Source organism: Pongo pygmaeus, chromosome 3 (genome assembly GCF_028885625.2).
Source record: "Pongo pygmaeus isolate AG05252 chromosome 3, NHGRI_mPonPyg2-v2.0_pri, whole genome shotgun sequence".
Classification (NCBI taxonomy): domain Eukaryota; kingdom Metazoa; phylum Chordata; class Mammalia; order Primates; family Hominidae; genus Pongo; species Pongo pygmaeus.
This window is the reverse complement of record NC_072376.2, coordinates 92,609,886-92,623,572: the sequence shown is the minus strand read 5'-3', so window position 1 is coordinate 92,623,572 and position 13,687 is coordinate 92,609,886. Positions and strand designations below refer to the sequence as shown.

Genomic DNA, 13,687 nt, shown 5'->3' with positions numbered 1-13,687 from the left:
CAGTCTCTTTACTAGCTTACAAGGAAGCCCTCATTTCATGAAGTGGGCAAGTCGAATAAGATGTAATGAGGTCCACATCCCTGGCCACATCCCCACAGTTAAGTCATATGCAAACAGGCCAAGGACAAAGTCATATGCAAACATATAAAAAGATTCATATGTTTTAAGCTGGGATGCCATGCCACTGAAGGGGAATTCCCTAGCCAATAGGATATTTCAGGCATTCAAAGTCTCAAGAGGCACAGAGTCCATTGGCTAGCTTATAAAGAAGCCCTCATTTCATGCAGTGGACAAGCAGAATAAGATGAAGATCAAGCCAGGATTTGACAGTCACAGTGAATGAGTTCCAAAGGCAGTCAAATGTTCAGCAGGCGCAAGTATGTTACACCAAAACCAGAGCTCTGATTAGGAAAATCTCAGCTCCTGACACATGGGATTGGGACAAATGAGTAGACATTTTTGAAAATTTTGATCTTTCCAGATCTCTAAATCTTCTGAGCCTGAAGAAGTAGCTCACTGCTCTTCAATAGGAGCTAGCAAACCCCCACAACTAGCAGCAGCAATGTAAGAAGTAAATAGAGGCCTTTCTCCCACATAAAAGCAGGTGTGTGCCTCAGGAGATATCCCCAGTTCCCTTATCAGAGTTACACTTCTGGCCACCAGGCTGATAATATGGTCAAGTCACAGATAGGGACATGGTAAGTCTGATAAGAAAAAAAGGAATATTATCCCACATATACTGCAAGACCTAGGACTTGTGCCAACAAGACTAGAGGGACTCATTGGACTAGATTCTGGGGATTCTAGATCAGAGAAAGCAGAAATAAGACTAAATAAGTCAGAGTTTATTGACAAGACACTTTCTCAGAACACAGGGCATTGCATTCTGGTACGGACCCCAGAAGATGGGGCAAACTCTGCTAGCGTGACTCCAAGAAACCTGGAACAAGCAATGGCCTACATTGAGTGCAGTTCAAAGGCCTAAATTTCAGAGAGAGACTTTTGAGGAAGAGATGAAAAGGCTCGGGAAAACGGCAATCCTAGAATAAATACATTGTGTGAGACCAGAAAACCCACCAGAAGATCATGGTCTATAGAAGAACCCAGAAGATAGCCAGTCATTAATAGCATAAAAAATGTGCTAGTTACTGAAGCATCAGAATCACTAAGAAGTTCAGTAGTGGCTCTCCAATGCATTCCAGGGCTGAATGCAGAAAAGCCCTGTTGCATACCTAGGCTACCTAAGCACAATGGGCATAATAGTACCTTGATGTAAGAGAAGCTAAGTGATGGAACTTAACCATAAGACACCAGGGACTTGTAATTATCATAAGGACCAACGATGTAACATGCCCAATGACCACCAAGGGCACAGCAGAAAGTTATGAAGATGGTTTATAGAACATGGTAATCCTTGAACAAAACAGATGGGCAGTCAATAAAGGAATAACTCAATTTTTATCATAGTTAGAAATTAAAGATGGTTACTTGAGGTTGAAGGCAGCCATTCCAGTAAAAAAGCATGATGCATTGCCTGGTATCCATACATCATTCAGTTTTTAGACCAAGAACTTGTTGACTAAATATGTGACCACATCCAGTATTCACCATAGCAAGTATACATTGCAGTGATTCTCTTCTCCCCCAAAGAGACCTATAGGCATTTACTCAAATGAGTATACACAAAGGAAAATGTAATACCCACACAGTTAAGGGGCTACTGAATTCAGCATTCAAGCTGAGACTGGTATCTAGAGATCCAAAGAATCACTGTGGCCCCACTCTTAGAGTGGAAGCTTATGGGGGTCAGATGAGAAATGAAGTCCTGGCCAAGGGTTAGTTTATCCTAGGTCCACTGTGTCTATGCAGCCACTCAGGGATCACTGACTGAAATGTCTAATTCAGATTGTCATACATGGCAGCTGGCACAACCCCCAAGTTGAATCCTGGAGAATAACTGTAGACTACCACAAGCTCCTCCAAGTAGTAGCCCTAATTGCAGGTGCAGTGCTACTTGCTGGAACAGACTAATGTGTCTTCAGATAGATAATATGTAGCTATTGATTTCATGAATAAGTTCTTTTCTGCCTTAATTAGGAAATAAAGTCAAAATCAGTTTGAATTCTCATTAAACAGACAATAACATGTATTTACAATTTTGTCTCGGGGTTATGTTTATTCTCCTGTCCTCTGTCATAATGGAATCTGGGCTGGTTGGGCATCCCACAGAACTTCACATTGATTGATTCCATCAGTGACATCACGCTGATTGGAAAGGATGAACAAGAAATGGGTAGTACCTGGCTTTCAAAAGGCATGGTCACTCCAGAGGAGGGCAGATAAACCCTACAAAGCTCTGGGGGCCTGCCACTTCATACATTTTCCCTGATATACTACAGCCTCACTCAACATGTTAGTTCTCTAGGACTGCTATAATAAAGTATCACAGAGAGGATGGCTTAAAACAGAAATATATTTTCTCGCAACTCCGGAGTTTGGCTTTTCTCCTCTTTGGCCTTAGCCAGCACTACTATCTGGGGACTCACTGAATGCCTGCTACACAAGCATCAAATCCAATACAAAGTTGCATCCCAACCAGGGAACCCATTCATATGGTTTGAATCTGCATTCCCACCAAGTCTCATGCCAAACTGTAATCTCCAGTGTTGGAGGTGAGGCCTGTTGGGAGGTGATTGGATCATGGGGGCAGATTTCCCCATAGTACTGTCTTTGTGACAGTGAGTTCTTGTGAGATCTGGTTGCTTAAAAATGTGTGACACCTCCTCCATCTCTCTCTTCCTCCTGCTAGGGCTATGTGAAATGCTGGCTTCTCCTTCACCTTTCAGCATGATTGTAAGTTTCCTGAGGTCTCTCCAGAAACTGAGCAAATGTTGCCCTGTTTCCTATATAGTCTGAAGAATCATAAGCCAATTAGACCTCTTTTCTTTATAAATTACTCACTCTTAGATATTTCTTTATAGCAATGCAAGAATGGACTGATAAAGAAAATTGGTACTAGGTGTTGGGTATTGCTATAAAGATAATAGAAAATGTGGAAGCGGCTTTGGAACTGGGTAATGGGCAGAGGTTTGAAACTGGATAATGGGAAAAATGTGGAAGACCCAGATGAAGACAGGAAAATGAGGGGAATCTTAAAGTTTCCTAGATACTTGTTGAATGATTGTAACCAAAATGCTGGTAGTGATATGAACAGTGAAGGTAGGCTGAAGTGGTCTCAGATTGAAAGAGGCAACTTATTAGAAACTGGAGCAAAGATCACTTTGTTATGTCAGAGCAAAGATCACTTTGTTATGTCCTAGCAAAGAATTTGGCTGCATTGTGCCCTGGCTCTAAGGATCTGTGGAACTTTTAATTTGAGAGTGATGATGTAGGGTATTTGGCAGAAGAAATTTCTAAGCACAAAGCATTCCAGATATGTCCTGGCTGCTTGTAAAAACCTGTGTTCATATGTGTGAGCAAAGACATAATCTAAAACTGGAACTTATATATAAAAGAGAAACAGAGTATAAAAGTTTGGAAAATTTGCAGCCTAGCCATGTGATAGAAAAGAAAAACTCATTTTGGGGGGAGAAATTCAAGCAGGCTGCAGAAATTTGCATAACAAAAAAGGAGCCAGGTGCTAATAGCCAAGATAATGGGGAAAAGGCCTCAAAAGGCATTTCAGAGACCTTCGTGGCAGCCCCTCCCATCACAGGCCTGGAGGCCTAGGAGGACTGAATAATTTTATGGGTTAAGCCCAGTGCCCCGCTACCCTGTGCAGCTTCAGGACACCAGTCCCTGCATCCCAAACCCTAGCCACCCCAGCTCCAGCTGTGGCTCAAAGGGGCTCAGGTATAACTCAGGCCATTCTTCCAGAGGATGCAAGCCATAGCCTTGATGGCTTCAATGTGGTGTTAGGACTACAAGTGTGCAGAATGGAGGAGTTGCGGCTTGGGAACCTCTACTCAGATTTCAGAGGATATATGATAAAGCCTGGATGTCCAGGCAAAAACCTGCAGCAGGGGCAGAACCCTCATGGAGAACCTCTTCTAGGGCAGTGAGGAAGGGAAATGTGGAGTTAGAGCTCTCACACAGAGGCCCCACTGGGGTGGTGCCTAGTGGAGATGTAAGAAGAGGGCTACCATCCTCCAGACCTCAGAGTGGTAGAGCCACCAAAAGTTGCACCCTGTGCCTGGAAAAGCCACAGGCACTCAATGCCAGCACATGACAGCAGCTGTGGGGGTGAATCCACAAAGCCACAGGGGTGGAGCTGCTCAAGGCCTTGGGAGCCCCCCTTGCATCAGCATGCCGTGGATGTAAGACATGGAGTCAGGGGAGATTATGTTGGAGCTTTAGGGTTTAATGACTGCCCTGCTGGGTTTCAGACTTGCATGGGGCCTGCAGCGCCTTTCTTCTGGCCAATTTCTCCCTTTTGGAACAAGCGTACTTACCTAATGCCTATCCCCCATTGTATCCTGGAAGTAACTAATTTGTTTTTGATTTTACAGGCTCATAGGCAAAAGGGACTAGCCTTGTTTCACATGACTTTGGACTGTGGACTTTTGGGCTAATGGTGGAATGAGTTAAGACTTTGGGGGACTGTTGGGAAGGCATGACTGTGTTTTGCAACATGAGAGGGACATGAGATTTGGGGAGCCCAGGGACAGAATAATATGGTTTGAATCTGTGTCCTCATCAAATCTCATGTCAAATTGTAATCCCCAGTGTTGAAGGTGGGGCCTGGTGGGAGGTGATTGGATAATGGGGTCAGATTTCCCCCTTAGTACTCTGTGAATAGTGAATTCTCATGAGATCTGGTTGTTTAAAAGTGTGTGGCACCTCCCCACCTTTCTATTCCTCCTGCTCTGGTCATGTAAAATGCCAGCTTCCCCTTCACCCTCTGCCATAATTGTAAGTTTCCTGAGGACTCCCAAGAAGCTGAGTAGATGCTGCCATGCTTCCTGTACAGCCTGCAGAATCATGAACCAATTAAACCTCTTTTCTTTAAAAACTACCCAGTCTCAGATATTTCTTTACAGCAGTGTAAGAATGAACTGATATACCCATTGTGTAGAAAATAGGTACAGGAGAGTGTTCATGAATATGGGGTCCTCTGGTCATATTATGCATGCACTATCCAGAAGCTGTCAGCTAAAAGCGCTGGAATGTTCACTGAAGGCACCAATGAATCTCCAGCTCAGCAGCAATACTATTCAAAACTGATGTGCATGCACTAGGATACTCACCAAGGAAAACAGCAAGTGTCTCACTGAACTACAAGCTATGGCTGCCACTTAGGCACCTTGGGCATCTTGTGCCCAGGAAGCAGCAAGCAAGAAGAGGAGACATGATCTTGTAGAGTAACTGATGCTGATCAGCAAAAAGAAGGACTGCAGTTATAGAATTGGGATAGGGAAGAATACATGGCAAACTCAGGTGAACCACCTAGGCATCTGTTCATACACTCTTCCTAAATTTTAAATGAGAATGACACATGTATCAACATGGGCCTGAGTAGAGTAGGATGATAAGGGCCTCAGGCCATTTATGAATAAGGATTTTGGGTCACATCACAAAATCCTGGAAAGATGATAGACAAAGGCAGGAGATTTAGAATGGACAGTGGAAGAGGAAGATTATGAAATGACAGGGGCAGTAGCTCACCCCATTGACTTTACTGTGAGTTTCCTCTCATGAAGAGAGGCCTCTGTGCTCTGGAGGAGCTGCTCCATGTGCACATGAAGTAGATCTGTATGTTACAAGATGCATCACTCAGATATACCTTGTATAAATGAATTTCTGCCAGCTGTGAGGAGCTTGGTGAGCTGACAGCCTCCGGCTTTTAACCCTTTCAAGATTGGCCTCAACTTTTCTTAGTGGTCCCCAGCCAATGAGTACAGTGGAGATACTAACGCCTGGCTATTTCATCCCATGTGGGATAACTTGTACTGTGGAGCTCTCCACTGTGCTGAGAGATTCTCTGAATGTTTGAGGTTAGGGCTCTGACCCTGCTCAGTCCTGTTCCTCACTTTTCCTTTCACAGGTGTTGCTTTCTCAACAAACCTTGTGCACTCCTAATTCTCATTGTCTGCTTCCTGGAGATGCTAATCTGCAACAAATCACAATTGTATTGTTTTGGTTTGAAAGCAACAAACCATGAGAATAACTATTTAAAAATATGATACTAAGCAAAAAGTTAAAGTTATTTCACCAAACACTTAAAATACATAAATTTTCTCATTTAATTCTCAAGTATATGATATTCAGTTTTTATCATAAAATGATGTACAAAAATAAAATAAGGTTGACAGGATAAAGCCATTCTTATATAAAACAAACTCTGGAATTGTATCCAACTTCATCACCATAATTTTTTTTTAAGATTTGGGGTCTCACTATGTTGCCCAGGCTGGTCTTGAACTCTTGGGCTCAAGCAATTCTCCCATCTCAGCCTCCCAAAGTGCTCATCTCCATAAAATTAAAAGTATTTTATAAGTTAACAGACATTTCTACCTTCTATAGTTAAAAACAAATTGAAGGAGATAACTATACATTATACCAGAAAATAGAATTTAACAGATGCTAAATTAACTAGATTGAATGGCATAAGAAAGGCTGGAGATTTATCCAGCTTTTATATTTTATTCCAGATATACTTGAGAATAAAGGGTACAAGAACCTTACTCTAAATCACCACAGAAATCCTCTTTATCAAGTACAAAAAGATCATAGGGATCCATGTATATACAGCATCTGAGTCTCCTATCAAGTGAATCCTCACAGTAATTCCCAAAGACTCATCTAATAGTCTTCCAAGAAGATGGCAATAGCTAACCAGCACAATTATAGAATCCATCAGGGCTATCACTTATTCCGATCATCTGCATTTCAGATACTGTGCTCTAGCAAAATAAGGTCATTATCTCAGAACCAGTTTTAAGAGGGGTGAATTCATTTCCCAATAAGATAAGGTGACCCAAAGTGAAGAACTGATTATCTTACAAGCTAATCCAGGAAAGTATCCAGCCTGAGGGATGACTCAGTTATAACCACTGACTAGGCTCTAGGAACACAGCAGTCAATGTGTGTCACGAACATTGAAGTTCCATCTCTCCACCACATGGCAATCAGCTGAACTTCTCACTATAAATAGAAATTATCTGGCACTTATGCAAGAAAACCATGGCCAGTCCCTGGGGGAGAGAATTCCCTGTCCTGACAAATGGGTATCAGCTAAATTACTCCCATCCCTTCTTCCAACGTCTATAGCATCTGTCTTATGGCTACTATAACCAGTGGCATGAATCTCGTAGAGAAGAAATCAGAGATGTTTATATAATAGTGGAGCAGAGATGATTTTGAAACAAAGGATGAGAAAGCTAGGAGAATGAAGAATCTACTCTATCCCCCCGACCCTGCTCCACATCATCAACTTGGATATCAACCCAGTAAATGTTGAAATGGGTGCCTCTAGTTGGTATAGTTTTTGGAGAAAAAAAGGCCTTAGTGAAGGAACAGGTACAAATTAAGACAAAGAAGTAAAGAAAATAATTTGTGAATAAGGGGAGTTTATCATAAGATTGAGGCAAAATGGATGTGTTCACTCACACCCCTCTTTGCCTGATTAACTCTAATTGAGCCTTTAAGAATCAATTTACTGGTCAAACATTAAGAAGAATTTTTCTTATTCTTCACGTCCCCTCACAAATCTTGACTTTGTATTACTTCAAAATGTTGCCACAGTACTTACGATTGCAATTATCATCTTCCATTGCAATTGTCTTTTTGAACTGAAATTTAAATCACATACTATAAATTCACACTTTTAAGGTGCACAACTCAATAGATTTTAGTATATTTACAAAGTTATGCAATTATCACCAATGTCTAATTACACATTTTATCACACCAAGAAGAAACCTCATATTCATTAGCAGTCATTGTCCAATCTCCCTTCCATCCAGCCCTTGGAAACCATGAATCTACTTGTCTCTATAGATTTACTGATCCTGGACATTTTATATAAATGGTATCATGCAATAAGTAGTCTTTTTTTTTCTAGCCTCCTTTGCTTAGCCTAATGTGTTCAAGGTTTTTCATGTTGTTGCATGTAACACTACTTTATACCTTTTGATGACTGAATAGTATTTTATTACACTTAGGTACGAAACTTTTTATCCATTCATCAGTTGATGGGTTGGACAATTTCTACCTTTTAACTACTATGAATAATACTGCTACTGACATTTGTATATGAGTTTTTAAGTGGACTTAGTTTTTTAATTCCCTTGAATATGTGTTTGGTAGAATTGCTGGGTCATATAGTAACTCTACGTTGAACTTTTTGAAGACCTGCCAAATTGTTTTCCATTTTCCATTCCCACCAACAATGTAATGCCTTTCATTTCTCTAGTCTTCAAGCTTCTTGAGGGTGAGAACTAAGTCTTGTTTTCTATTGTATTCCCAGAGCCTACAGCACAGAGCCTAATGCACTATGGTTGTCTAATTTGTAAAAGACTGAATAGAAGCCCAAAATAATTTTTTAACATTTTTGCCTTCTTCTTAAACGTCCCTAATCAAAATATACCTTCCTGATATCTTTAACTTTCATCTCTCCAGACTTTTTCCCCTATGAAGCTATTGTGAGTAATTAACTTACTCCTAGACACCAGCACTTCTCGAAATAGGTGCTCTATGATTGCTAGACCAAATAATTGTGATCTACTTGGAGTTGCTCACCTGCATATTAAATAAGTTAATGTAAGATGATCTGATAGTGGAACCAAGTGTTTCCAGGTTGCCAGCTGGCAGGCAGTCAGATGTTCATGCATATTTTCAAAGTGATCCTCCAACAAATAGAGGCACAGGACATATTTGGCTCTAGGACACCATCTTCTGGCCCTGCTGTCAACAACACTAAATGAACCTGGAAGGGAATGGACTACCACATGGGGCAAAAGGCAACATATGGTACCCATCCCATTACAAAGGCAACCAGAGAAGATCTGCAGATGAAAGGGCCTTCAAATTCTAGCAGCTCTGAATGGGGATTAGTCTCCCAAAACTGGCTCATAAGTAGCCTGATGACTTCCAGCTCTGCCCAGTTAAAGAGACTATTGCATAGAGGAAATACCTACTTTGATCCTCCAACACAAAATGGACATGTGATGTCGATAGAACTTAGACTTTAAACGTGAATAACTCCTCTGGATATGAAATAGCTTACATCACTCATAAAATCGCATGTGAATTGACATGAATTCCTTGTAAAATCTCACAAAAATATTTCCACTTCTGCTCCTGACTGATAGACATTTACTGATTCTCACAAAAAGAAAAGACTCTCCCTGATGTTTTACATAAGGTGCATTTCAAACATTACATTGTACACAGAAAACTAGCCTCATTTCAATTTTCCAAGAATAGAAGTTGATAGTGAATAACTATGTTCGGTAAATTCCTGAGATTTTACATAAATTACCTGTGATAAGCAGAATGCCCCTTTCTTACATTAATGGGATTAAGGATATCCATTCTCTAATCCCAAGAACTGTGAGTATGTTGCATTACATACCAAAAGGTCCTTTGCTTCATGAACAGACACTTTTCAAAAGAAGACATACATGCGGCCAACAAACATATAAGAAAAAGCTCAACATCACTGATCATTAGAGAAAGGCAAATCAAAACCACAATGAGATACCATCTCATGCCAGTCAGAATGGTGATTATTAAAAAGTCAAAAAACAACAGATATTGGCAAAGTTGTGGAGAAAAAGGAACACTTTTACACTGTTGGTGGGAGTGTAAATTATTCAACCATTGTTTGCCAATTCTTCAAAGACCTAGAGACAGAAATAGCATTTGACCCAGTAATTCCAATACTGAGTATATACCCAAAGGAATATAAATCATTCTATTATAAAGATACATGCATGTATATGTTCATTGCAGCACTGTTCACAATAACACAGACATGAATCAACCCAAATGCTCATCAATGATAGACTGAATAAAGAAAATACGGTACATATACACCATGGAATACTATGCAGCCGTAAAAATAATGAGATGATGTCCTTTGCAGGGACATGGATGGAGCTGGAAGCAGTTTTCCTCAGCAAACTTACACAGGAGTAGAAAACCAAACACTGCATGTTCTCACCTCTAAGTGGGAGCTGAATGATGAGAACACATGGACAGGACACATGGAGGGGAATGACACACAGTGAGCCTGTCAGAGTGGGGCTTGGTTGAAGCAAGAGCATCAGAAAGAATAGCTAATAGATGCTGGGCTTAATACCTAGGTGATGGGATGAGCTGTGCAACAAACCAACATGGCACATGTTTACCTATAACAAACCTGCACATCCTGCACACGTACCCCTGAACTTAAAATAAAAGGTGAAGAAATAACAAACAAAGGGCCTTTGCTGATGATATAATAAATATTATTGACTTTAAAACAGGGAGATTATCCTGGATCATTAGATGGCCACAGTGTAATCACATAAGTCCTTAAAAGGAGAGATATTTCTTGGACCAGAGTCAGGAAAGAAGTTTCTGAAGAGGAAGTTGGAGAAATCTGAAGGGTAAAAGGGTCTTGACCCACTGTTGCTGGAGGGAGTGGGAAAGCTTAAAAAGAAACATGAGCAGCTTCTAGAAGCAAAGACCAGCCCCCAAATGACAGTGAAGGAAGTGGAGAACTCAGCCATATAATCATAAGGAATTGAATTTGGCCAACAACCTAACTGAACATGGAGGCAGTTGCATCCTCAGAACCTCCAGACAAGAATGCCATGCAGCCAACACCAGGATTTCAACCTTGTGATATACTATGCAGAGGGCCCGGCCGAGCCACACTGTATGGACAGAACAATGAAAAAAGAAATGTGTGTGTATGTGTGTGTGTGTGTGTGTTTTTTTTTTTTTTTTGAGACGGAGTCTCGCTCTGTCGCCCAGGCTGGAGTGCAGTGGCACGATCTCGGCTCACTGCAAGCTCCACCTCCCGGGTTCACGCCATTCTCCTGCCTCAGCCTCCCAAGTAACTGGGACTACAGGCACCCGCCACCACACCCAGCTAATTTTTTGTATTTTTAGTAGAGATGGGGTTTCGCTGTGTTAGCCAGGATGGTCTCGATCTCCTGACCTCGTGATCTGCCCGCCTCGGCCTCCCAAAGTACTGGGATTACAGGCGTGAGCCACCACGCCCGGCCAGAAATGTGTTAAGTCACCAAATTTGTAATAATGTGTTATGGCAGCAATAGAAAACTAATATATTCCCAAATATCAGTATGTTAAACTTCAGTATACTATGGTTCTGAAACACAATTACCATTAGAATGGCCACTTCTAATTGCATATTCCCAGGACCAAAGCACATTCCACTACCAAATGTTATTGTTTGTAATGTGTACATGGAAAATTTATGTTCATAATTACTGGGTAATTTTATAGATGTTATCCAATGATAGTATATTGATTTCTAAGTAATTATCCTCCCCAACATTTATACTTTAATGATCCACTTTTAAAAATGAAATAGATTATTACTTTGTCAACTAGTTAGGTCTTTATAAAATTGCCTTACAAGTTTGATGCAGTTCACTTTAGGAATATATCTCTTTCATTATATGTTTTAACATATTTCATTAGATTTATGTTTAATATAACCACATACTATATACTAGCATATAAATGAGGCATATAAACAAAAGTTAGTGATTATTAAAAAGTTGAATGAATTAATGCTTAGAAAAATGTGAGAACATAAATGATACTAAAGATTTACCGACCTCAAAGTACAAAGAATTCTAAGGCAAAAGTCGTTCATATTTTTAGTATATAAATGTATAAAACCAATAATATCAAGTTACTTTTTAACAAAACTTTATTGGTATGATGATCATATTTTGGTATTTATATTTCAAATTAGTAGCTTGAAGTTTCATGTGGCTTTAGTGCAAGCATATTAATTACAGTTGCTTCAGTTCCTCATCTGCAGAACAAATGCTTAGGATATTCCAAGTTTTATCTGCTCCAGCCAGTGCTTCCAAATTAAACAATGCAAACGAAATTGAATTACTCCAGAGGTCTAGAATATAACATAAAATCTGGATTTGGAACATGGACACTTACTTTTGCTGAGCTCTTTCAGCCAGTCTTGCAATCTCTATAGCTGCTTTCCTTGCTTCAAAATCTTCCCTTTTCACTCTCTCTCCAGTCCCTCGGTAGCCTAGCTCCACCAACTGGCGGGCCAGGGTTTCATCCTAGAGAGAAAATCAGTTATTAGGTGAGTGGGCAAATGAGACATACTACTTTTACTTACTTACTTACATCTTACATCTGCAGTGTATACCAAGCAATTGCTTTAAATGAAAAATTAAATGTATTTAAAAACTAGACATGATCTATTAGATATAAAAAACTAGAATTTTTCTAATAATACATTTATACACAACTGATTTGGTCTTCCCTTTCCCATATATTTAAGAGGAAAAAAAGAAAATGTCAATTGCTAATTTTTCTCTAAGGGATTAGAGGACAAAAGTCTGTTGTGTTTTTAATCAATTTATGAGAACATCTGTAGGTAATTAATAGAGTATCTTTAAAACAATAAAAATAGAGACAATGGTACTCATACACAAAAGACGTTTTAAAAACCAATGGCAAAAAAAAAAAAAAAAAAAAAAAGAACCAGGCTGCTTTGAGAGAGCTCAATGTTTTAGAGCCTTACTTCCTTGAAGTCAATTAACCGATGGCACAGAACATTATAACTTCAAATACAAAATAAAGAGGAGCAGATGAATTTCTTACTTAACTATGAAGATTGTTTCCATATAATGTTGGTACCAATAAAAACAGAAAAGTAGAAACTCAAGATCACCACAAAAAAAATTCAAATTGAAAAAAAAAAAAACTTCCCAGTATTTTAGGCCTTACACTTTTCTTACTTTAAGAATTATCGCATACATCTTTATCAGTTGCATGGTATACTTAAAAAAATTGTTTCCCCATGATTTGACAAGGTACCATTTTTCATAAAGTTATTAGTATAAAGATTAAAGTATTAAACAACAGTATTTAAATAGTGGCCATTATCATTTTAATTAAATATAAAATATCTAAAACATAGTGAAAACAGAATCTATTTTATTATTATGAAGACTTAATTACTATATCGCTGTTGAATGCAAGAACTGTCTAACAGTTAAAGGAGAAAACTTAAGATGTCTAGTTAACAGTCTATTCAAACCATAGTGGTTAAAGTTATAAGTATTCAAACAAAATAAAAAATTATATACTGTAAGCCTAGAAACCTGCCACTTTTCTTTTATAATCATTAAAAGCAAATACTAAACTCCACGAAGCAATGTGTATACATTTGCCAAATGATTACAAGGCAAAGCAACAGGTCTTGGAAGGCCCAAGGCTATTATTCTTGTTTCTGAGACACTCCCTTGCTTCATAGATTTCTCTATTCCTGTATCCTTTAGTGTGAACCACAAAACTGAACAAATATCTCCACCTAGTGGAATTAATCTTTAATAGAAATACCAATGCAGATTTGGGGGTTAATTTACAAAAGTGAGATCATTTGAGTAAGAATTTTCTTAAATACATTACTAAAAGTGAATTTGTAGAAAGGACTTTCAGCTCAGTGAGGTTGTGGGACTCTTCTCTAGGA

The 13,687-nt window shown here is 39.3% G+C and overlaps 1 protein-coding gene across 2 annotated transcripts in view; it reads right to left on the bottom strand.

Moving 5' to 3' along the window:
* The window catches only part of CFAP299 (cilia and flagella associated protein 299), a 702,620-nt gene that overhangs the window by 615,436 nt on the left and 73,497 nt on the right, over positions 1 to 13,687 (bottom strand). For both annotated transcript variants that reach the window (XM_054486128.2, XM_063663795.1), the window contains one exon: positions 12,139 to 12,269. In XM_054486128.2, coding sequence (XP_054342103.1) covers positions 12,139 to 12,269 — 131 coding nt within the window. The remainder of the gene's footprint in view (positions 1 to 12,138; positions 12,270 to 13,687) is intronic.